At 36.3% G+C, this 27,018-nt stretch overlaps 1 protein-coding gene across 1 annotated transcript in view; it reads right to left on the bottom strand.

The window, feature by feature from the left end:
* Rspo3 (R-spondin 3) overlaps positions 1–27,018 on the bottom strand; it is an 81,996-nt gene that overhangs the window by 36,094 nt on the left and 18,884 nt on the right. The window contains exons 2-4 of the mRNA XM_013026816.1: positions 17,519–17,710; positions 15,651–15,797; positions 10,860–11,057 (exon numbers count right to left, since the gene is read on the bottom strand). Of these exons, the coding sequence (XP_012882270.1) occupies positions 10,860–11,057; positions 15,651–15,797; positions 17,519–17,710 (537 nt within the window). The remainder of the gene's footprint in view (positions 1–10,859; positions 11,058–15,650; positions 15,798–17,518; positions 17,711–27,018) is intronic.

Genomic DNA, 27,018 nt, shown 5'->3' with positions numbered 1-27,018 from the left:
ATCCAGTAAATAAGAATGAAATGGAGGCACGATGAAATGATGAGAAAGAGGGAATGGAGAGGAATCCAATGACATTAGGCACTTACAGCAATCTGTACCTAAGCTAACTGTTTAATGTTTTATTTAAAGTCTTTTCCAACTATCATAGTGAAAAAGACTACAAGGATAAATACTGATACATAATTATTTTGATTGTGGCAATTATTATATTTATCATGTAAATAATTTTTAGAAACACAAAAATTCAAAGATAGAAAATTATAGAGGAGTAATGTTTGATTTAAGACAAAAGAAATGGGGTATTTCAGACAAAAGATATAGGGCATTGAATTGAAAAATTAAAAAGCTCTTTTGGAACAGAACATAGTGGATTCTCAGCTTTTGTCTTTTATGTTGACATCAATATTAACTTAAAATGAATCAGACTTTAATGCAAGGACCTTAAACTTGGAGATGATTACAAAAAAGAATAGAGAAAACACTGGAAGACACATGCATAAGCAGCCACGCCAGTAGCTCAGCAAATAAGAGAAAAGACTGACAAGCAAGATTCTATTAAACTTAAAAACTTCTGCACTGTGAAAGAAAGTCACTAGAATGAAGGGAGCTCACAGAATGGGAGAAAATATTTGCTAACTGTATATTTGATAAGGGAATGACAATAAACAGAGATCTAAACAGACTAAAACCAACGAAGCCAACTCCACAAAAACCAGCAAACCAATTATGGGTAAATAAACTTATTTCTTGAAATAAGTATATACAGCCAATAAACAAATAAAGAATGTTCAGTATTGATGGCCAAAAGGGAAGTGCAAATCAAAGTGATATTAAGATGACATCTTAGGGTAGTCATAATGGTTGTCATTAAGGCCACTGCTAATAGGAAATGCTGATAAAGATTCAGAAAAATAGGATCCACGTAGACCATTGATGGAAATACAAAATAGTGCAACCACTATGGAAAACAGTATGTATGTTCCACCCAAAACTAAAAATAGAAGTACATTTGGTTTAGTAAGACCACTCTGTTGGGTAAGTCAGGATACAAAATAGACACCTGCACATCCATATATCCATATTTACTAAAGTAGTGTTCAGAATACCTAGCTTTGGAAACAGCCAGATGCCCTATAATTGCTGGATAATGAAAATCTGTTAAATATACATAGTGGAATATTTCTCAGCCATAAACAAGAATGAAATTATGTTATTTGTAGATAAATGGTTGCAACTGTGGATTGTAAGTGAAGTAAGTCAGGTTGAGAAGGACAAGGTCAAAGGTCACATGTGGGAGCTAGACCTAAAATTATCTATCTATCTATATATATATATGGAAAGAAAGTCATATATATGTATCTTTTATTTGCTCATTTATTAATATTTTATGTCTCCCTATTATGGATGCATACATGAAAATACATATATATGTGTATATGTGTGTGCATATAGATGTTTAGAGAGCATATGATTGGAAATGTGAGACTGAAAGGATGAGGAGGAGTAAGAAACACTGAATGATGAAGTGTGGATACTAACAAAGCTATTGAATTAAGGCAGTAGGCAGGATGGGTAAGAAAGATCAATAGAGGGCACTAGTCTGACTAAAATATATGCATGTGTAAAAAATCACCAGCCAACCATTTGTACAATTAACTACACTAATAAGTAAGTGACATGGGCCTGGGAAGGTGGTAGAATGATTGCCTTGCATGCATGTGGCCCTGGGTTCCATTCTTCAGCACTACAAAAGCAGAAAAACCTGGAAGTGGCTCTGTGGCTCAAGTGCTAGAGTGCTAGCCTTGAGCTGAAGAGCTGAGGGACAGCACCCAGGCCCAGAGTTCAGGCCCCATGACCAAAAGAAAAGAAAAGAAAAGAATGGCAGAGATGTAAAACATTCTGTTCAGGAAGGATATCAGTGGTAGATGGGACAGTGAATGAAGAGAGAGAGGCCTCGAGGATGAATTCGGTTCAAGTTCTTTACATGCTTGTGTGAAAATAGAATGATAAGAAATGGGATCAAGGAGATGAGGGAACAAGTTGAGGTGGGTGAATTTGAGCAGAATACAATGTAGGGCTGTATGGAAGTATCACAATGAACCCTCTTGCACAAATAATATATACTGAGATGCTTATTTTTATTTTATTGTAAGGATGCTGCACAGAGGAGTTACAGTTACATAGGTAAGGTAATGAGTACATGCTTTTAAAAAGAGGTTTTGAAGAATTATCCGCCTATGTTTATTTTTGTCACACTAATAATAGTAGCCTACCAGTGGAGGATACTGTTCTAGAAAGTTCACATGTGGATATGCCCATCAGTAAAAAATATACCTTGCTCTATATGGAGTCTGGTTTGATAGCAACCTAAGATTAAACCATTTGAATGGTTCATTCTCATTTCCAAGGCCCCCAGACATAGGATTTTCTTGTAAACAAATCTGAGAGTCTTTCTGTTTCACTGATGGCACAGGACTCAATTGTGACTTGTTGCATTTGCTTAGCCTTCCCACTCCTTGGGAGGCCTAAAATAAAGGTAGCTGGACTTTCTACCAGACTATGACATCCACGAAGGAAGCCTGCAACGTTACTGGAGTAGATAAAAGTGAAAACATAATGACCTACAGAAAGAATATTTCTTTTGTGCCTCTGAATGTGAGGTGTCTCTGGTGCCAAAGAGGTTTTAGCAACACTAGCAGTTTGAAGCGGCAACTGTGCTGGTGACATGGGAAGGTGGACTGCAGCATGAAAGGGGGAAGTGTCCTTTTGCTGAGAAATGTTTATTTTGTAATTAGCAAAGGACAAGAAGGCCCTTTTGGAAACTATCTTGGGGGTCCAGAATTTAAATTTATGCTGATGCTCTCTGGAGTCTCTCTCTAGGGAACGTTCCTTAATTGGCAGGGTTCTCAGTTGGCCAGAAGAGGTTTTGTATAAAGCCAAGGTCTTGGGGTCATTTTTCCAAAGGCCCTTTAATTCAGATCTGTTCCACAGCTACAACTTGTAGCTTTAACCCTAGTTAGCCATTTTAAAAACACAGCCACATGATAGTCCTAAAAAATACATTTATTTGCCTTGAATTCATATCGTCAGATATATTTCACTTTTGCCAGCATAAACAGCAATGTATATTAGCACTTCTAATGAAAGCTGCAGCTATTGGTGGTAGTAACCAGGAAACTGAAATTTTCAACACAGGTGCATTTGCTACAAGTGGGCTGATGATGATTGATCTGGTGGAGCTATAGTGAGATACTAGCATCTAGAAGATGAAACCCACAATAAAAGGGACTTTTGTCTTTGTTCACTGCTACATTTCTGCTCCTTTCAGTGCCTAGCACACATCTGGTACTTTAATAAATATTTGTCCAGTGGATGAGTGTATTTTGGCCTGGCCTTTATTATTTTTTTCTTCCTATTTTGGACTTGCTCTTCCTTTTTGGTGCATACTGGAGTTTCTACTCAAGGCCTTGCTAGGCAGATCTTCCACTACCTTATTTTGCTCTTTGCAAATGGGAAAGAGCAATAGAAACAATGGCCTGCACATCTCCTTTATCAAATATTTATTGTGTTTTTATGAAGGAAGAGAAAATATCTTAAGAAAGTTGTTGAACTATAAAGTAACCATATTCATATAACTGCAGGCAAGAGAGATCTTTATGGTTACCATTTTCTATTGCTCCTGCTACACGCATAACATTTTGTAAGGTAACATTGCAGCTTCTCCTTCTGTGGGTGCAACCGATTTCTTTACCTCTTGAATAAAGATTGTGACTAGCAGAAGTGAACTGAGGTTGTAGAAGCAGAAGCATGCTGGTTCTAAGAGAATCATTTTTCTTCTGTTTAGAATCTTATGGACCCCTTTACTATCTTGATGATGATAGCCACACAGCCATTTTTTCAGGCTTTGGCCATCAAAATATGTGAAGAAGCTCAGCTAAGATCAATATTGCCCAGTGGATCTCAGCTTACATTGCTCAGCCACAGATTGTCAACTATACAGTTGTTACTTTAAGCCTCTGTATATTGAAATAGCCCTCATGCATGGGGTCAAAACAATCTCAATATCATTGTTTGATTAGGAGCTGAAGAATGGTTTCGATAGTAGGCTATTTTCAATAGCCAGACGTGTGTGTTCTGTGACATACATCAAAGGATAACAGGTAATAACCATATAGACTAAAGAAAGTATTTTATGGTATCAGTGACATATCCTAACATCTCCTGATTCCTTTCTAAGGATTCTCTGCTCCCCAAGTTTGGTGATTGGAGAGCCAACTAAAATCCTATTGACTTCCCCATGTCATAATGAGGCAGAAGAAAGAAGCCAGAACCTGGAGAGATGTAGAAAATATGAAACAGTTCTTGACTCTAACACATTTCATAAGAGGAGTCCATAAGAGGAGATATTATATTTGCATCATGGAGATAGTCCATAAAAAGAGATACATAAATTTTCATCAAGAATATTTCTTGGGAAGTAAAAGTTGTTATTTATTGCAGTGGTCTGTCTTTCTTGTGGGTTTAAACATGGGTTTGCACTAGAATTTTTTAATTACAAGAATACAAATTTCATTAAATTGAAATTACTTTAATAGAAAATATTAAAATACTTTGTACAATATTATCACCCACTCCAGCTTACTTGACCTTACTAACAAGGTTTTCTCACATGTGCACATTTTTCTTGGTGGCAAGTTGTCCTCTTCAGATTCTGAATTAGTTTCCCATTTGGGTAGGAATGACTAAACCCAAGAGAGACATCAAAGAGACTGTTGAGTTAAACCAGAGTTTCTTATCCTTGCACTATTAGTAAAAATAATATTCTCTGGGGTAAAAAAAAGTCCCAGATGAGACTCACAGTCTTGTAGTATTATTATTTCATCTCTATATTTTGTTGTCTTTTCCCTTAAGTATTTAGTCTACTTATAGGTATAGGTAAAGTGTAAAAGCTCTGATCCTTTACTGCTTGAACAGGATTAACATTCTTAGACCAGTTGGCCTTCCATGAAATGAAAATAGGTACAGAACACAGTCAATACTCAAAGTCATGCATCCTCAACTCTTTTAAGCAAATAAATCCATCCATTGGCCTTTTTTTTTTTGCCATTCCTGGGGCTTGAACTCGGGTCCTGGGCACTGTCCCTCAACTCTTCAGTTAAAGGCTAGCACTCTACCACTTGAGCCACAGCTCTACTTCTGGCTTTTTCTGGCTTTTTCTGTACTGAGGAATCAAACCCAGGGCTTCATGCATGCTAAACTCTACCACTGAGCCACCTTCCCAGCCCATCCATTGGCTTTTGATGAATTTTAAAACCTTGACTGGTTATTTTGTTCAAACTAAATTAGTATTTAATAAAAATCATTCCTGTAGGAGAGCTTGAAGACATTGAAGTAATTAAAATGATTTAAGAAGTAAACTAAAGAACACACATAATGGACTCTAGATCATCTTTATACCAAGACGGTAGACCTCAATCTTGTCTTTCTGACTCTTCTCTTCTATCCTTAGATTATCCATTACTTGTTATTAGTGAAACTCTTACTCATGAATTAACAAAAACATTGATATTTCTCTTTGTCTTTGTGAATTTCCCTGAAAAAAATCTATGCATTAAATTAGGGTAATGTGTAAATGATTGGGAAACATAGCCTTCCATCACACAGGCACGCACATGTTCCTGTCCTGTTTTACTTCTCCTAACCTGAGATAGTTATACATAGCATATCAAAAGAGTCATTAATTATAAAGTAACAACTATTGGAAATGTGCTTTCTCTTTCGTTACTTCTAGTTCAATATGCTATTTTAATGTATGGTAATTGGTAATAATCTACAAGTGACCTGTATAATCTCTTCCAAAATATTTTGTATGATTTTGATGTCACAAATATAGAATTCAACTGGTACATATTCTTGCTAGAAAAACTGTGATGGAAGTAACTTCTCTTTAGAGCTAGTAATTGATGAATAAGTCAAGGTAGATTAAAAATCCCCATGTCTGATAAAGAAAGATAACCCTAACTGGTGCAAATGAATAGTATAATAGAGAAAATTTTGGATTTGGGAATACAAAAATTACATTCACATCCTCAAATTAATTTTCTATTGCTATTTTAAGCATGAGAAAAAATGATAGTTTAAAAGAGTGTATACTAGATTTTGCAATAAACCTTTACAATACACATACTAAACATACATCGCACAACTGGAAAAATCCATTCTGCTCCCAGGAACTATTTCCTTCTATTCCATTCTTCTCAGTATCTCATCTATCTTCCCTGGACACTTTGCTTTTGGTAATTAGAATACAGCAGAAAAACCCCAAACACATGCTCCATACCTGTTCCAAAAGAGTTATCTATCTCTATCATTAATCTCTTTGGTCAGGGATCATTGATAAAATTTTAAATTCAAGATTTTTGGGTTAAATTTTATAGTCAGAACTTTTCCCCTTTAGTTTATTTGCCTTTACAGGATCAGGGTGTGAAACTCCCTATTTCTTGAATTCTACATGTTTTAGGAGCAATCTAGATTAATAGTTGTAAGAGAACTTATATTTCCACTAGTTAGTGATAGGAGAAATTATACCTTTGTCATTTTCCTTGTACTTACTTTTTAAATCGCCCAAAATTTAAAAATGTTTACTCTTTTCAAATAAGAAATATCACTTATATAAAAATCTGGTGCTGTAGCTCACACCTCTAATCTTAGCTACTTTGTGATTCCTAGTATTTACATTATAAATTCAGAACATGATTAAATTTTAAGATTTATATGTCTATGTATATAGACATAAATATGGATCAGAACCTGCACCACAACTTGGATAATGTGTTGATGTAATAGTTGACATAATACATATATAGGGAGGTACATAGGAGGTGATTATGTTTCTTTGTTTGCATGGAATATTAGTAAATATTTAAAAAATTTAGAAAACTACTGGGTTAGAGAAGTAAGGAATAATGAGATTAAAATTTTTCCTCCTAAATTTCTAAGCTACTTGAAAAGCTTTTAAGCACACACATCACATACATTGAAACATAAATAAAGACTAAATTGAAACTGGACCTGGAATTTAATTATAGGCCATCCATATTGTTAGTGTATGCATTATTTAATAAAAGTTTAAGACTAATAAGATACCTGTATTTTTGTAACTGTACAAAACTCTCTTCACAAGTGTAAACTATTGTGTTTTCAGAGGAGAAAATTTCAGTAAGCACCACTTTTAAGGAATGTCTTGTATCACAGGTTCCTATTTGAAATATCTTAAACCATTGTTTATCTTCTACTTGCTACTTTAAAAAAATGGTATTTTCAATGTTAATGTGTAAGCCCAGTTCTAGAAAGATACATTCTCAAATAAAAACAAAGATACATTCTCAAATAAAAACCTAGAATGTAATTAGTAGCATAATTTAATTTTGCTACTACGTAAGTGTATCTTCAGTTAAACCTTAAAGCACATTGTACTAAATACTGATTCATTCTGTAGATTCTCTGTGTAAAGAATATGAACAGAGATCACCTGTGACTCATTACATTTCAAGAAAATTTAGTAAACATGAGTAAATGTATGGCTGCAGGAGCATACCAACAAGTAGAATGATGAAATATTTGACTGCCAAGCCCAACTTTTAAAATGTAACATGTTTTATATTAATTGGTAACAAATGCCAAAAAGACCTTTTTAACTAGCCAACTTCCATTCCTGAAACTAAATTATAATCAAAACCACTTAGAAATTTATAAAAGTTTGAAGTTCTCTTTAAAATAACCCATATCCTCAAGAATTTTACCACATTAACTACTTGATTATAATGGTAACAAAAGGCTTATGTATCTGATGATGGCCAATTTGGTGTAAAGAAAAGTCCTTTGCAAAACACAGGTGACCCCAATTTCTTCCTGCTTTCTTTCTCTCTTTCTTTTTTCTTTTTTTTGTGGTTGTGGGGCTTGAACTCTGGCCCTGGGTGCTGTCCCTCAGCTCTTCAGCTCAAGGCCAGCACTCTACCACTTGAGCCACAGTACCACTTCCAGTTTTCTGAGTGGTTTATTGCAGAAAAGAGTCTCATGGACTTTCCTGCTCATGCAGGCTTTAAACCACGATCCTCAGATCTCAGCCTCCTGAATAGCTAAAATTACAGGCATGAGCCACTGGCGCCCGGCTTAATTTCTTCTTATCTTTTTTTTTTTTTTTTTTTTTGGTCGGGGGGCTTGAACTCTGGCCCTGGGTGCTGTCCCTCAGCTCTTCAGCTCAAGGCCAGCACTCTACCACTTGAGCTACAGCGCCACTTCCGGTTTTCTGGTGGTTTATTGGAGATAGGAGTCTCAAGGTCTCTCCTGCCTGGGCTGGCTTTGAACTGCGATCCTCAGATCTCAGCCTCCTGAGTAGCTAGGATTACAGGCATGAGCCACCAGCACCCGGCTTTATCTTTTTTTAAATAAGTTTTTTTTTATTGTGAAAATACCGTACAGAGGGGTTACAATAACATGAGCAAGGTAATGAGTACATTTCTTATCAAGCACTGTTGCCTCCTCCTTTGTTTTCCCCCCCACCATCCCTGCCCTCCCATCTCCAGGACTATACTACCCCCCCCACAAAGCTGTAAAGTTTGTTTTTTCTACATAGCATCTTGTACATCTCATTGTTGCAATGGGTCCACCCATATCCCTAGAATAACATTCATGTTTTCAAAATATCCTCCTCTGTGTTCTCATTAAAATTAGTTCCCATGCCTATAAACCCTCTATCATATATGATAAATGATACTAGGTTATCTGTTTAAACATCTAGTCTTCTACTGGATTGTTCTTGGTTTTGTTTGGTTTTGATGGTACTGAAGTTTACACTTGATAGGCAGTCACTATATTACAGTCCCTTTTTTCGCTTACTCTTGAGATAAGCTATTGTGTTATTTTCAGATATGAGTCTGGACTATCATCTACATATATTTTAGGTATTGGTCATAGCATGGATGACATGTCCATGCCACTATGTCTAGTTTCTTTCTGGACTATGTAAAATTATGGGATTTTCTACTCAGGGTCTTGAACTCTGGTCCTCTGATTCTCAGCCTCCCAAGGAGCTAGGATTATAGACATGAGTAACTAATATCCAGCTTCTGCAGGACTCTTGATTGTACCTTCCCAATATGCTGAGTATCCTACTCAGTTATGAATTCATATGGATTCAGACTAGCATCATAAAGAATTTAAAATTTTTATTTAACAAATAAAATACAAACAAGACCAGACTAAAGCTACCAGCACAACTATGTTTCTTGCAGCATTATTTACCATAGGTAAGATATGGAACCAACCCAGATGCCCCTCAGTAGATGAATGGATCAAGAAAATATAGTATATATACACAATGGAATTCTATGCCTCCATCAGAAAGAATGACACTGACTCCTTAGTTAGGAAACGGAAAGACTTGGAAAAAATTATAATAAGTGAAGTAAGCCAGGCCCAAAGAAACATAGGTCCCATGGTTTCCCTTATTTGCAATAACTAGTATATGTCTGAGACAAGCAGAAAAGGTCAGATAAGTTGAAGTTAGATGAAATGAACCCCATGATAAGTATTCAAATGTTTTTCTTTCTTGCGATTGTTTCTAACATATTTATAAGATTATTTCTTTGTTGCTTTGTATGTCCCTCCCTCATGGTTTAACCCCTGCTTTCACTGTGTTTGATGTTGGTATAATTTGTGGAGGGGAAGGACAAAAACAGATCGTTTAACTAGGGATACAGGTGGGCCCACTGCAGCAATGAGATGTACAAGTCGTTATGTCGAAAAATGAACTTTACAACTTTGGTGGTGGGGGTGAGGATCAGGTGAGGGGAGGTGGGGGGAGGATGGGAAGGGATGGGAAGGGGAAGCAAAGAGGAGGCAACAATGCTTGATAAGAAATGTACTCGTTATCTTGCCCATGTAATTGTAACTCCTCTGTACGGTATTCTCACCATAAAAAAAATAAAGTGAGAGAATTAAATAACTATTGGTAGATGACTCATTTAAAAAGGTAATTAATTAGTTGAGAACATCATTTAGAGGCTCACCAGATAACTATCAAAAGTGATTTAAAGCTATCAAACATACTCGTGGGCAGTAGTGCTGAAAACAATAAATGAGAAAGACAGGAAATGATGTTTTAGAGGTCACCAACTGTAGTTCTTCTAAATGAAAGTATATGATCCTCAAGCATCACATTAAATGGTATATTTACTCTTGGTTCTCATAGGATTTCAGAATAAGTCTTGACACAGTTAAGATCGAATAGGTTTTATAATATAGTATAAATTTAGAGTTAGTATAATTTAAAATAAAACCTGGGAAGAGAGCGTCATTATTTATTGTGTCATATTCATAAAATAAGGCCTTAGTAATCAGTTCAAATATGAAGCCAATAGTAAAGTAAATGTTTAGCTACAAAAGCTTTTAACCTAATTGTACTATGTTGAATCATAGGCATCGTAGAAGGACTAAGTTGATGGTGATGTTTTGTTGTCATGGTTTTATACCAGGCTATATTAGACCTTATGTTTATGAGACCTCCCAAAAGTTTCCTTGGCACTAGAAAGGTGATGGATCATAGCACAGATAACAGCCCAAGGCTTGTAGCCCAGCTTTGTTCATTATCATTCAATTGCCATACTCTTATCATGGCATCTAGTACCGATAGGAAATACCATTTCAAAAAGTTATTACATCTATAAAACTGTAATTCAGAGACAATATATTCTTTGCTACATATTTTGGAGTTTTAGACATGAGTGATATTGCCTTAAGATGAAATAGACATCTAATTATGAGAAGCTCAGCAAGCAGATCTTGTTAACCGATCATACCTCGTTCTCCCTTCTGACACTTCTTTCTTTGCACTGTACACTTTCTTGTCTCACTTGTAGGAGGACACAGGTTACCCTTTGCTGAAGGATGCTGGATTATTTCTCGAACCCGTGTTTCAGTCCCTCTTTTGAAGCCACACGTTTTTCCTTTTTTTGTGCATTGACTCCAAGGACTCCATTCACTGGCCTCACAGTGCACTAAAACAAGAGAACAGAAACAGCCTTAGTTGATTTGCAATCACTACCAGATTGTTAAATCAGGAAAGGTTAGCTTTCAGCAACACTTGCCCAAATCCTGAGGTTAAAATCCTGTAGAAGATGTCTTAAATGAAAAACAAAGAGAATGCAAGAGGCAGAGATTAAATATTTTCAGGCTTTTTTGGTGCTCATATCAGGCAAATTCATTCTTACATTGAGTTTGCTATTTCCTGTACTTTTTGTTCTAGGTTTCATTAACCAAGATACTATATTATATAGTTACTCACAATTGATCAGTGCTTTACAATTTCTAGAGCACTGTTATAATTATTGAGTGATCTTTACCAGAGCTTGAGAAATGTGATTGTTTGTTAGAAAATGGTTTCTCAAACTTCACCTTCTCAAACTTGAGCATGCATCAAAAGTGCTAAAAATATTTTTTAGGCAAAACATTGAATCATATCCCTAAAGTTTCTGATCTAGTCGTCTGTGGTGTACCTGTCAATTTGCCATCCTAATAATGCAGATAATGGTGATTTGTTGATACTGGGAACATCTTTTGAGAACCTCTGTGTTAGAATATGGTTGAGTGGAAAGCAAATGCAAGTTTTGTGGCCCACACTTGCTATTGTTTCCGATTTCCTATTTCTTCTTCTACTTGATACTTACACAGGACCAACTAATTAAGGTAAATTTCAGGTCCATTTCAGATAAGAAGCTGTTTCTAGAGTTAACTTGAATGATCCCTAAAGGGAACTGATAAGACCCTTTTGAAGATTTGTTTTTGCAGGTTTGTTGTTTCACTTTTTTGGTATACAGTCATCCCTTCAATAACAGCTTAAGTTTTTTTTGGCGGGGGTGGGGAGGTCCGGTTGTGGGGCCTGAACTCTGGGCCTGGGCGCTGTCCCTCAGCTCTTCAGCTCAAGGCTAGCGCTCTACCACTTGAGCCACAGCGCCACTTCCAGCTTTTTTCTTTTTGCTTATGTGGTGCTGAGGAATCGAACCCAGGGCCTCATGTATGCAAGGCAAGCGCTCTACCACTGAGCCACCTTCCCAGCACAATAGCTTAAGTTTTATAGCAGAGTTCTATACTTCTGATTAGAAGAAATATAATAACGTCTATTCTTTCTGATTTTGAAGTTGTCTACTACTATGTAGCCCAGTGTGTTCTCACTTAATCTTCCTGCCTAGCTTCCCACTGCTGTGAGAAGAGGCTTAACTCCCCCATCCAGATGAAAAGTGCTGTTCTTTTATTTATGACCACAAAAGTTGCTTCCTTACAACAATGGAAACAGCTTCCAACAACAACTCTTTAGAATGACACAAGACCCTCAGTCCTCATATCATCTCTTACTGTCTTCTGATTTGATGAATCATTATGTTAGAGCAGCATGTCTGATAATAAACTTGAGAAAAATAACCTAAATGTTTTAGAAATTTAAGGCCTTTCATGATATATTTTCCACAGGCTTTCCTACTTTCTTTAAGGTACCCTTGATGAAACTCAAAGTTTGATAAAACTGATTAGATAAGTGAATTTGTTTCTATGACTTAATTGAGATTTAGTCAAACACAAAACAGTCTTGTGCTTAGTTCTGCCATTGCAATTTTGGTTAAAGTGTAGGACAACCATGTCACTTGATACAGTCATTTCCAGGTTATGTCCATCTCATCTCAAAATTAATGATTGATATTAATGAATCTTTAACATATAGAAATAAAAAGTCTCCAAGAAAGCAAATGGAAAAGAAAGCCTTAAAATCATGAACTTCTACTTTGCCAGGTATTAATCCAATGCCAAAATGTTTTGTTAGTACCAGGTAGATAGCTCATAGCCATGAGGACAAAATAGTTCTACAGAAATACTGTAGAATAAACTTACCATATTAGTATCCACATAATGTTACCGGAAAATAGAAGACTGGAAAAATGCTAAAGGTGAGTATGGAGTGATTTAAATTAAACTTAGGTAGGTAACTATATGAACAATGTAACTAAATTACTAATTAGTTAAGAGATAAGTAAGAAAAAGAATTGTTTTCTCTGGATTTCTCCTCTCTCGTTTATGAAGAACAATTTTCACACTGGCAATCTTTAAGTACTCACCAGTGAAGTAAGCGTGAGCTCCCAGACCCTAGAGATGGCTATGCTGGATTTGATCATCAGTCTGAGACAGAGTAAAGTGGATTTGGAAGAAAATTGAACTGGAAATCCTACCAATAATGGCCTACCCATGCCTTTATTCTTTTGTTCTAATTCTTTTTTACTAGCTGCATGGGTCCATAGATAAGATTGCAAGAATGTATTAGCTGCTATTGGGTATTGGCATTGGGATGTCTCCTCATGCAAGAGGAAGCAAATATCTGAAGCACACAATGGAAAGATTGAATCCAGTTGGGTCCAGAGGATGCTTACATTCAATTTGACCTGAAAAGCATGGAGAGATAGTTTGTGATATACATCTTTCATGCCGGCTCTATATCAGAGCAATATCTTCCCTGCTAGTGATCAGTACATTCAAGTTAAAATGATACAATGGTGTAGATCATAACAAAGGTTAACAGGTTGTGTTGGGTGACCAATGAAGAGCCAAGCACAGGAACTAATCATAGCACAAAAGTACAGTATGTCTGTGGGGTCAAAAGTCAACATTTTACTTTTGCAGGTCTTAGTTTTCCTACTTCTTTCTTTCTTCCTTCCTTTCTTTCTTTCTTTCTTTTTTTTTTTTTTTCTTTTCTTTCTTTTTTTTTTTTTTTTTTGTCGGTCGTGTAGCTTGAACTCTGGGCCTGGGCTCTGTCCCTGTGCTCTTCAGCTCAAGGTGAGCGCCACAGCGCCACTTCCGGTTTTCTAGTGGTTTATTGGAGAGCAGAGTCTCACAGACTTTTCTGCCGGGGCTGGCTTTGAACCATGATCCTCAGTTCTCAGCCTCCTGAAAAGCTAGGATTATAGGTGTGAGCCACCAGCGCCCAGCTAGTTTCCCCACTTCTTAAAGAACAAGCTGAAAGTCTTTGTGTAAGAGAGCAGGTCATAGTTTTCCCTGAAAATTTGGGCCAAACCTATATGTGTTACGCTTTTAGGATAGATACCACCTTGTGGGAGATAGCATTTTGGAGTAAGCAGCAAGAGCCAGTCCTAAAGAAAGATTCTGATTTACACTACTACTGTGTCCATCTAGTTTGTACCTGCAAAATGAACCAAAGATATCCAATAACCTTTGCACAGCTAGTGTCTACTTTAAAATATTGAAACTGATTAAATTTGTGTAGTTTTACTGATAAATGGTTTTAAAGGCTAATCCAAAAATGGCAACTGTATGAGGGTCTCTCTTTCAAAAGAACACTAATAAGTTTCACACAAATAGCTTCTTAAGAGTGAATAATATACCTGCAACAACTAACAAAGTTTAAATACTTTTTCTTGAATTAAGAAACACCATAATCCTTTGGTAATAAAAAAAACTGAATTTCTGTCCTGGAATATTTAACAAAGTGTTTCCTATTTTTCCACTATTTGGAACTTAATATGTCTAATCATCAGCCCTCGGGACATATAAAAACGATGAACTTGAAGTGCTTTCTCGTGTACCTTTCACCCTTTCCCAAGTTGTTTTTCTGTTTTTATTGACTAGATAAAAGACTTTTTCCAAAAAGAGCCATGAACTGATTCAGTATTTTTCCCCAAATGCTTCTGAGATTAGCCTTGAAATATCAGCTAAATTTTTTTCAGTCTATCAAAACCATTGTTCAGAAATCAAAGGTTGAGGTAGGTTTGAAATAGTCAAGCCACCACCTCATAGTCATTACACCAGCCTTTAGGTCCTGGTGGAGCTGTACTGAGGGAACCCTGGGGCGGTCCTGGAGACTATCTTGTACTGAATCAGGAGGGTTTTTGTGCACACATGCCGACATCAGGACAGCTTCAAAGGCTCCTGCAGTTATTGCCCAAGGGATTTTGAGCTTGCCTATGCTGTTTTCCCATTTGGTTTAGCATCTGCTCCCCAAGTGTTCATCAAACTCATAGCTCTAGTAGCTGCACAACCTTTAAAAGAGGGAAAACATAGCCTGACAGTGATCTGTTATTTAGACAAACAACTTGTCTGAGAGACCTCCCCTCCAGGAAACCCAGCCTGCAATTAATCAAACCCTAGCACTGTGTCTTCTGTCAGTTTGAGTGAGCCCCAAATCCTCTCTTTCTTGTTTCCAAGTATCTATGCAAAGAAAACCAGTACAGAGCATATCAAGAGAAAATGTCTCCTCCTTGGAAAATAACTTTGGTTATTGGTTGAGATTAAGCCTAGGTAGTTTTTGTCCTAAGGCTGCTTCCTATTGTTGGTACAAGATAAATTTCTATACTGATCAGAATAGTTTGAAAAATTGTCATCTGTCACTAAGAAATAATGGTAAGTTACACTCTGACTCGTGCTAAGGCTCTAGGGATGCTTTTATGCTTGTATGTTTATAGAAGATGAGAGAGCCTCTTATAGCAGGTTTCTCAGATCCTTGTAAATTAGACTTCGAGAAGCACCTTCATGGAGACTGACAAAATCCTCTGAGTTGTTTCTCATCTAGTCTAAATCTAAGAGTTCTTGCTCACCAATACTGACGCACTCCATGGTGTGGTTGTTAGCTTCCAACCCTTCGGGGCAATTGTCAAGGCACTTTCCAAGATGTAAGTAAAATCCACTTTTACACTTTGTGCAGAAATTTTTGTTGAAACAGGTATCACAGTCAGCTTTGCATTCTGAAAAATATAAGTGAAACATGTTTTCATGATCCTCTCTAAATTATGGTTAACCATATAAAACAAACACTTGGGACTAAAAGTTATTTTGCTAAACTACATTAAGGGTTTCTCGGCCATGAAGTGGATTTATAGCAGTTGTTGATTTCAAAATCTTTAAACCAGTTGCTGAATCAATTTTGCTGTTTGGGTATAGAATCTGAAACATTCAGAGCACACAATTGTGCTCAAGAAGGTTCACATTTTGAATCTTCAGCTTAGGGATGGAGATGCTACCAGGAAATTTTATGCCAATATTGCAATGTTTCTAGTCTCTGGCATTTTAGATAAGGAATAGTCAACCTGTATAATACATTATATATATTATTTGTGTGTACATGTAGTCTGCATGTATATATACAAAGACAATGACTATAAAATGAAGTATTGATTGGTATAAAGTGAGAATGAACATGTTTCTATATAACTTTAGACATTGCTTTTGCATTATTCTTGAGGACTCTTTTCAAAACCAAAGCATATTTCATTATCCACTCTAGGTGGAGCATTATTCTAGATACTGATGGAAAGGAGAATACAAGCAAAGAAGGAACCGCTTTCCACAGGAGTTGCATTGTAGGAAAATAAGTAGTACATGAAAACAATAGTTGACTCTTACCAGGTGATTAGTGTAAACTAAAAATAATGACAAGGGTTTTACAATATTGAGTCATTTAAACTTTACCATAATCCAATGACGTGGTCTCTGTTACAATTTCCATTTTACACATAAGGTAAATGGATTTCCAAAAGTTTACGTAACTAGCCAAGAACCATAGAGAAGATTGTTTTGTTTGTTTGTTTGTTTTAAATAAGCCAGTTTTGTTTTAGTGATAGGTGCTCTGGAAAACAACAACAGCAACACTAATAATAAAAGAAAAAGGCAGGAAAAGAAACGGGGAAATTGACTGATAAAGGGGATAGGTAATGGTTATTTGTGTAAGATTGTCAGAGTGCCATCTTTGAGAAGGTAATATAAAAGAATGAAATAAAGAGAGCTAGCCGGGCAAAGGTGTGCACAAACAACTTCAACAATGCCAGAAGGGCCAGGGTAGAACAATTATTGAAGGGTTTGATGGGCAGAGCTAAGAAGGGCAGTAAGGCTGGTGCAACATGGGGGAGCCAGAGTTGTAGCTCATGGTTAGATAGTTTTAGGCTATGAGAGATAGAGCTACATGTCATGTTTGGATATAGGAATACTTTTGAATTTACGTTTTGAAAAGTCAGGTGGTCTTCCGTGTGGAGAGCCGACCTTTTGAATTCCATCGAGGTGCTACCCGAATTTGCTTTCAAATGATAAAAGAAACGTCTTTAGCTATAATGGAATCTTTCAGGAGCCCAAATTAGCTACGTTGATGTTCCAAGTTAAATACTTGAATTTTTTGATGGTATTTAAAACTCTGATAGTATAGATACATATAGTGTTTTTCTATAGGCTCAATGAGTAATAATCATCTTCCCAGCCTTAGCTGGGAAGTCGAAGAAAACATGAATCTGTTTTGAAAGTTCGTGGTGATTTTTTTCTATCCTGAAGGCTGAGTATGTGTACACAGAGGTTCGCCTAAATATGAAGTAAGCACTTTTATTTAGTTAACATTCACTATCCCAGATATCAGAGGCCATTTCAATCTAGTAAAGTCCCCAAAGATGAGATAAAAATATAATGTTGTGTAGGCACTTACTTGTACACTTATTTATATCTGGATATCGAGTTCCATAATATCCACTTGGACATGAAGAGAGACACACTCCTATCTGCTTCATGCCAATTCTTTCCAGAACAAAAAATAGTCTGGGCTTACATGACAAACATCCATTGTAATCTGAACAGGTTGCACAGCCTCCTTGGCAGCCCTGGCTGGCGCTAGGATGCACTGAAGAACAAATGCAGAAATACAAAGCACAAAGGTTAACCGTATGTACATACAGGCAGACAGATGTTAAATAGCATTTGAGGACAATGCATACACTTCTTTCATTAACTTATGAATTTGGGGTTCTAAGTGGATAAGGTGTGACTTTGTTTTTCTTCCTTTTTTGTGAGCTTGGCTGTCTCTTATACATATAGTGCCTGTACTCTCAAAATTAATAAAATGTGTGTATTTAAAAACTGAGAACATGTTTGGCTCAAATCATTTATAGAAAATATATATAAATTATTCTTATTAACCCAGCACCCTGGGAAATAAAGGGTTGACAGTTTGTGCTCATTTGTACATTGAAATGGATACATTTCACTTATGTGTAGTAGGTTTTTCATTTGTGTAGCAGATAGAAAGGATGCCTCTAGTTTCTTCAGCAAACTAGGGCTTAAGTACAAACTAGGGCTTAACCTGAGCAAGGCCACTAAGATCCAGAATATGTATTTTCCACTATGGCCTACTAAAAAGACGATTTTGCTCTTTGATTCTATTGACTGTGAAACTGTACTAGCTATTTACTACACTTCAATACATCCTAGAAATATTTCTTCTCATGTGGGTTTAATAATAGTCCATTCAATTTGATATAAAGGTGAAAATGTGATATATAGATCTGACCAATAATGAATCAGATGTGAGTGTGTGGTTGTTTATGTTCAGTATTCTATCTTTTTGGAAATAAATCTCATCATTTCTCTGCTCTCATTTCCCACATAGTCAAGTGAAAAGCATATTTGGTGAGTATGTACTTGTCTTACCTGAGGATCTTTGCTACTTACATTCTTAGCTTTACAAGGGTCAGCAATGCATGAGGTATGTGTTCACTAGTAAGTATAGACAATGTAACCAAACATTTGAGAGACTTGTGTTTTTTGAGATTGAGGTTTTCCCCCCACTTAACCTTCTAGGACCATTAACTATGGACGATTGCACAGAATCTGCTAATGAAGAGGCATCTGTCCTGTAGCTGGTGTTGGGGATGATTTCCACTCCTAAATGTGTTCTCTAGTGACACATAATGCCAACCTTTCAGGAGGCATATAAAGAACAATAATGCTCCTTTGAGGACCAGAGGTTGATGCACAGGAATCTGAAAGCATCCCAAAATATAACTGCTGTCTTTTAGGTGGTGAAAGGTGAAATCTCTCATACACCTTCCATTATCTGTGTGCTGCTATTATCTCTATGGGTATGTTGGGTTATTAAGTTCTTTGAAAAACACAAAATCTTCCCCCCGCCATCTCTGTTGGAAAGTACCCCAAACACTATAGAGCTTTACTAGAGGGTTGCATGGTTTAGCTGCAGAGAGGTCACTCAGTTGACCATCATCCTCTGCCTGGAGGAGACCATCTCTGAGTCAACCACAGGAACCACAAGCAGCTCATTCTCATTCCAAGACATTTTGTAAATAAACTGAGGAAGCGCGTGGGGGAAGGGAAGTCTGCTTTTCCTGTACATGCTCTTTTGTGGGACGGCCCGTCCTATAAAGTGGCACAGGAGGTTTAGACATTATGGGACCTGGGAGACTTGTAAGTGAAAACGGCCTTCCAAGTAACAGGGTCATTTTTCATGCCAGGAACTCCACATTGGAGACTTACAGAAAATGTGTGCATATTTTAAGCAGGGTAACACCCTCCAAAAGGCAAAGGCAATAGAAATTTATAGACTGAGAATCAATCAGTATCCATTTGAAGAAGTTAGATATGTAGGTAAAAACCAGTAGCACTTATCCATGAGAATTTTTTAAATGGAAACATGCGCTTCATTTGAAATAAAATTGCTTCTAAGTTCAAGGCACTATGTGACTTAGAGTTCCATGAAGATGGGTGGGATTTGCTCATGCAGGGGTGCCTTTGACACTGAAATATAGGCAGTAGTAGAAAATACACAATTGGAAATTTTATTACCCTAAAACCTTTGTTAATTATCAGTTGTTAATAAAAACACGACATGTACTTACAGCTTCAAATACTGACATTCCTTAAGGTAAGGAATTGAAAGCCATTGAAAAAAATTACTTTTTTTGGAAGTTTTCAAACTTCTCCAAAAGAGATGTCTCTTTTGGAGCAGTCATGATTGACAGCATTTTTCTCTGAAATTATGACACGTGCTGGAATGCCATGCTCAATTTTCTCTAAAACTTGTACTGGTGAAACAAAGCAAGTCAATGTGGGATAGAACAACTCTGTTTGCCTTTTGCATAGTTCATCTTCATAGGAAAAGGTTTTAAAAACATGAATTTTCGAAAAGTTGAAGAAGACCCGGTTGTCCAGCTTCCCAGTGAATATCTGTGTTAGTCAGTTAATTAAAAAAAATCAGGTAATGAATTTTCAATGCAAATGATGGCAAACTAGCTCCTCAAAAAAAAAAAGGTGAGTGGCAGCTACAAGTGGTGAGAGAAATTGAGACAATCAAGTTTAGTGTCTATGATTTTATATTCTCATGGTTGAGAATTAACAACTGCTTTGTTGTGCTCTGTATAAGGATCACTCAAATTATAGTCAGTATTACACAACTAGATACAAATTTCCCAAACATCATCTTAAGGCAAGAGCTTTTACTTTTTATATGGAAACCACAGAAAACTTTGGTCTGGATTGACCGTAATAACTCTTTCAGTCATAAACTCTTGATTCTAAAACAGAAAAATAGAATTTTACTTTTATTATGCTTCTTCCTTCTCTTTTATTTTTGAAAAAGGAAACATTCTAATAAAATAACTTTATTTTATATTCTGAACTTCTTTTTCAAATAACATTTTCTATTCTTTAATATAACTATAATATATTGAATATTAGTGGAAATCAGAAAGGTAAGGGACGTTTCCTATATCTAAGATTTCAACTTAATCTTAGAAAATAAGTTGGCCTTTTCTTGGCACATACATAGCTGTGTAGGGCCAGAGGAGGAAACACCACAACTTCACCAACAAGAGAAGGGAATGAGTTTGACACAACTGGTGCATAAGTAGTGAGAGAAGATCTAGCTAGGAAACAAAGACTAGATCTGGATTATGGGATGCTTTATGAGACATGCCAAGGATGCTATTCTATAGATATTGAGTCTTTCAGTCTAACAAGTGATAGGATGAGATTTCTGTTACAAAAGGGCTTTCCTTGCAGCAAGGTAGACTTGGTACTTGGCTGATTGCAATATAACATATAATAGAGGCATTGCACATGAGGCATTGCATTGTGGAGAGCAAGGGATGCACATTCTAAGGATAGTCACAAGGTGAAATCCACCAAATCTAAAGACCAAGTGAATGGAGAATGATTAAGATAGGGGATTTGAGAAGGTATGTTATTTTTTCTGGCCAGTAAATGGAGAGAGGTCTACTGGGGAGAGAAATCCACAGGTGAAAGTCTAGGACAAGGTGTATGGAACACAGAATCACTAGTTTTCAAGGACAGAATTTATCTTAGATTGGCTATTGGGGATGTATATGGGATGCTGTGTTAGTGGCTGTGGTGGTGATATACTACTGATGCAACAGTGCCTAGAAACTTGCTGTTGTTATGAGTTAATGTTATAAAATATCCAGAGAGTTTAAAATGGTATCAGAGCACTGCTACCATACACAGTCTTTAACTTCTTGTTTTCAATGTTTATGATGTATTGAATCAATTACAGTATGAGTACTAAATTCTATTTCTGTAACAATTGAAGTTAAAGCTTCAGGGATTTGCCTTACTTAGTTCCCTTCTAAGGCTCAACTGTAATTCTGCTGCCATCGATTACATTGCTATGTGAAAGAAATTCATTATTAAATATGGTCCATCACCTCTGGTAGTCAAATATTTGCAGTTAGAGAACTTCTAGAAATACAAAATATGAGAGACTAATAAATCAGGCCTGATGGGATGTAAAGAAGATGCTTAGTACATGAAAGTAAATTCTTGATATCATGATTTAATTAGAAATTAAATTAGTAATTAGAAATTAATATATATACACATTTGATAAAAGTCATTTTAAGCCAACCAAAGAACCAGCCAACCAACCAACAAAAACCTATGTCAAATCTCCCTAAAGCATTCTTTACAAGATTTACTGGGCACTCTTCTCTATGCCCAGGTCTTTGCAGAAAGGAAAAGAAATGTGTAGAATTCCATCATCAAACTTACATTTCTTTTTATTTTTCTTCCAGTTCTCTCCTTTTAGAAGGATGTTCACATTAAATCTAAGTTTCTTGAGGACAGGGGGTCTAGTTAGTTGGACAATTTCTTGGTAACTTTCTTGATAAATCCCAGAATTAATAAACAATTACCATTTATTGCACAGATTCTCAATGGAGACTTTGATGATTGAATAGATTTTTAAGTAACATCCTATATTTGTACTTTTAACATAATAAAATGTTAGTAAAGTAAATATTTAAGAGAAACTACTTACAATCTTTGACTTTCAGTGGGTTGTCTGTATGAATATCCGATTAAACAATCAGGCACAGAATCACATGGTGAAGATGTTTAATTATGAAACAAATCATTCAAAATTAAGCAATAAAAGATTTTCTAGATGTAATCCATTTAACTAGAGAAAATGTGGGATTTTTTTCTAGACTAAGTCAGAAGACACATTTCTACTATAACTTGGGGTTGGATTGTTACAGAGTCATATTTGAGTTCAGAGTAATGTTACAGTCACTGAAAATTAAGGGATATTTCATGGTTCCTCTGGAATGCTTGAAAATGTTCACTTTAAGAAAACTAACATTAAAAATTCGAATTACTTGGCACTTCTCTTTCGAATCTGGTTGAGTCAAGAAAATGTTGAGAATCATGCTTTTTGTTTATTCATAGCTTAAAGCTTCCAAGTTAGAACTGACAAGGTCTCCACAGCATTTAAGCAATTCAGGAAGTTAGGTAGAATGATTAAAATATATACAAAAGGCTTCTTGAATAAATATGATTACATATTGGGATACGACATTCTTTTACATTCCAAAGCTATGACATCTGGATGAACAGAAATTTATTCATAGTCTTCTATTGCTATTGCTAATGATTTGTTGAAAAGACCACATGTTTAAATAGATCTTAGCACATAGATTTGTTATTTTTGAAACTTTCTTTATTATTTGATAATTTTAATACACTAGCTCTTAACATTAAGTAAGTTAAAGCTCACCTATTATTTAAATGTACAAATGTAATTTTATATGTGTTCATTTGTATATACATATATGCATCTACATAACATATATTTGCATGCACACTCATGCACATACCCACTACATATTCTACATATTTTCTCCAAGGCAATAGCACAGACATCAATTCACCTATAACTTTTAGGACCGCATACTCTGTTACACTCTTTTGTGCCACTGAATCAATCTATGTGAAAGTTTGTGCTGCCATGAATGTGTTCACAGTCTTCTTAATGCTCAGTGAAGAACATCATCACTGGCTGCTGAACATAGCCCAACTGGTGACCCACAATTATTATAATATGGGGAAATATACTGTTTTTCATGGAAGTGATTTCTTTGAGAACTTGGTAAACCTATTTTTTTCTGTTACCAAATAATACTTTCCTGAAGGGAGTCTAATATTTATATTCTATAAATACTTCAAAACAAAACCACAGCTATAAGCCAAACCTAACATTAAATAGCAATTAGTTATTCTTACCACTAAAATCAAGTCAGATGGAAATATTAAGAACATGACTAGCAAATGATAGTAGCTGTAAAATTCCTGAAATCTAAAATATGGTGAATACTTAGTTGCTAGAAGAGAACTTTGTTGCAAGACTATATTTTACCTAACCACATGTTACAAGACCAGGACTAGAAACGAAAGGGATGGAAGAGGGGTTTTTTTTGGGGGGGTGGGTCCAATCGTGGGGCCTGAACTCTGGGCCTGGGCGCTGTCCCTCAGCTCTTCAGCTCAAGGCTAGCGCTCTACCACTTGAGCCACAGCGCCACTTCTGGCTTTTTCCTTTTTGCTTATGTGGTGCTGAGGAATCAAACCCAGGGCCTCATGCATGCAAGGCGAGTGCTCTACCACTGAGCCACCTTCCCAGCCCAAGAGGGTTGTTTTTTTATATGAACATACTAGAGATAGGATTGCATTATTTAGCAAAAAGTTAGGAGATCCCACTCTCATTCATGATACGAAAAATGAGAAAGAGGATGAAACATCTAGTTTCTGGGATCAGTATATTATATTAATGATAAGCAAGTAAACAAACACTTATAGATTGTAATGATTGATGTAAGTAAAATAACATGTAAGACAAAGGAGTTACTTTGAGAAGCTGTAGTAGATACAATGGTCACAGAGGGGTTTTTGAGGTTATTGAGACATAGAGCATGAGAGTCAGCCACAAACATCTGAGGAAGGGTCTTCTGAGTACAGCCCCTGCAAGTGGAAAGGTCTTGACTGTAAGGATGAACCAGACATGAAGATAAACACAAGAGGAATCCATGAGGCTACTGGTCTGTGGATGACACGAGCTAAGGTTAGAGAAGGAAAGTAGACCCTGATCCCACACGTCCTTCAGGAATGAAACGCACAGCTTAAGCGCATGGAGGCTGTATCTGAGCCAGTATCAGGAGGAAAGGAAAGAACACGTGTGGCCTGAAACAGTATATTCACTTTAATTTCTCTTAATTTTATGGGTCTGGGAACTGAACCAGCGTGTTATGTTCTACAAACTATGTTCTCTTATTAATTTTTATATTAGAGGAAAATGTTCTAGCTAGTAACGAACTTGGGAATTTATATTCAGATTCCAACCTTTGAAGAGACAGTGCATCAATCCACATGTTTTTTACTCTTGGGAATGTTGCCTTTCTCCTCTGTTTCTTCCCATTTCCCATCAGCAGTAATTTTAGTTTAATTTGGGACTTTAAAATTTCATTTGTCTTTTACTGAAGTGTGTGTGGGTGTGGAAGAAAAATAGGAAAGTTGTGAAACTTATAAGAGGTCATAAGAAGAAGGAATAAAACATTTTAAAATTCCAATCATTCATTTTCAAAATCTTGACATTTCCAACATGTATTGAGACAGTATAGAGTTTAGAACAACAAGACTACGGTTTTCATATCTAATACGCATTTTTGAGTAAGAATTTCATCACTGTTTATTAATTTATAATCCATGGGCTCATTTCAATGTTGATTCTTAAGAAGTAGTGGCTTTTTTTTGTGACTAGCCAGTCAACTACAGCTGCAAAGATTGTACCAAAACATTTGCAGGATAAACAATAGGAGTAGTTTTCCTAACCCAAAATAGAAACATCTTTAAAGTTAATACACTCTGTGATGGGTTAAAATGTAAGGTACTGAATCAGCATCTCCAGCTGTTGCTAAGGGAGGAAAGCTTCTTCTTCTCCAAGTGGCCATGTTCCCAAGTGGAGGTGAATAGAGGACAAGAGGGGGCAGGGAGGGGGAATGGAGACCCAGATTCTGTAGGGAGCCAGGAGCTGTTGATGAGTTAGTGGGTGGTAATAACAGCGTTTTTCGTGAGACAGATCCAACAGTGTTCATCCAACAGTGGGAAACATTGTGTGCTCTGGTCTGGCTAAGAAAGCCAGTCTTTTTTTTTCTTCTAAGGGGAGAAATAATTAGAAATCAACATAAACAGAAAATGTGATAGTTTAATAGTCATGAATCTGCATGGGTGTGAGTCCATAGCTACTAACTTCACATTCTTGGATGAAACAAACTTATGTTTGTGCTAAAAAACAAACTCTACTTTGTTATATTATGAATAAACTTGTATCTTCCTGCCACATAGCATGCGAAAGTAGCATATCTGATGGCTAAAAGACTTAGCATAAGCAAACAGCAGGCAAAGCCTTGTGGTATTTTAACAGGCACAAAAAGATGTACAAATACTGGGCATACTATTAAAAAGCCAGTTTATGAGTCACATCCAAAGTTCTGAGCAGAGAGAATTAGTGCATTTTTCTCCTACATTCACAACTCTTGTGATGGAAGAGAAAAATATATGTGCACTTTTGTGAGTATGATGTATGCTTGTATGTGTTGACATAGCTCACACACGTCCACCTCATTCAGAAATGATCTCTGCACACTTCTCAGGTTGGAAAGCACTCTTTCTAAATTCATGGTTTTGAATCCAAGTTTAGAAATTTTCTAGCCAAATACCAACAGTTACTTCTTAATGTAGCTATTCATTGAAAAAATTAACACCCATACCCTGCTAGTTAGTGAACATCCAAAGATGAATAACACTGATTATCTATGTCAAGGAATTTGTAATCTATCTATTTAGACAAAAGTTGCTTATGTTCTTGTGTCCAGGCCTTCCCTATCTGTCATGTAGATACATCTGCTTGATATATTACTGAAGATATTACAAAGAAGATGCAGTAAAATGCTATATGAAGCACCTAGAATTCCTATAAGTAACTCATTAGAACTCCAAAATATATACAGCACTTTGTTTTACTCACGAGCAGTTCGTGTTCCATCTTCATCAGGTGTTTGAGGCACATTTAGTCAATAATAGCAACTTTCAAAAACCTCTAAGAAATAACAATAACTCTCTAGAAATGGAGCAGATGCTGATTCTGGTTTGTAATGTAGGAGATTAGGCAAGTTAGGGAGCCAGAAGCTCAATAGTTAGCAAGGTCATAAGGATCACAAACAGACTTTAATGAGTTTCATACATAAATACTATGGGCAAGAAGGCCCTGGGTTTTTGGCAACTTGCTGAAGAAAAGCACCTATTTCTCCAGACTAAAATGTACTAGAATAGAGCAGAGATCCAAAGGTCTATTCCGTGGCTCCAAAGCTCACTCTACTGTGTGCCAAGGGGACCCAGAGTACTTGTTTAAAATCCAAGTACCCAGGACCTCCTCTCAACAATTTTCATTTGGAATTGGAGATGGTGAACTTACAAGAAGTACTCCTGGTGAATCTGATGCTGGTGATGCTGGTGTTTTCAGTATTGCATCAGTACCATCATAAATATGTATCTATTTAGCTATTGCTGGAATCAGTCTTTGAGGGCCTGATCACACTGAAAGATGAAACATCACTCAAGAATCCTGCAGTAGAGTTAGCAAATCAACCTTTTTACAGTCTAAAGTTTGCAAATATATAGATTAGAAGCTTAATGCAACAGAAACTTTGACAGGAACAATTACTGATGGAAGAGTTAATACAGAGAGAAATTAGAACCATTAGTGGAATACAAGTACAAAGGTGGGAAAGAGGGAAAATTTTTAATAAAATACCAAGAAAAGAGTTGAGAGTGGTGAATATAATGGTAGAACTT

This window comes from Dipodomys ordii, unplaced genomic scaffold (genome assembly GCF_000151885.1).
Source record: "Dipodomys ordii isolate 6190 unplaced genomic scaffold, Dord_2.0 Scaffold97, whole genome shotgun sequence".
NCBI classification, from domain to species: domain Eukaryota; kingdom Metazoa; phylum Chordata; class Mammalia; order Rodentia; family Heteromyidae; genus Dipodomys; species Dipodomys ordii.
Note: the sequence above shows the minus strand (reverse complement) of the source record. Positions and strands in the feature narration are given on the sequence as shown.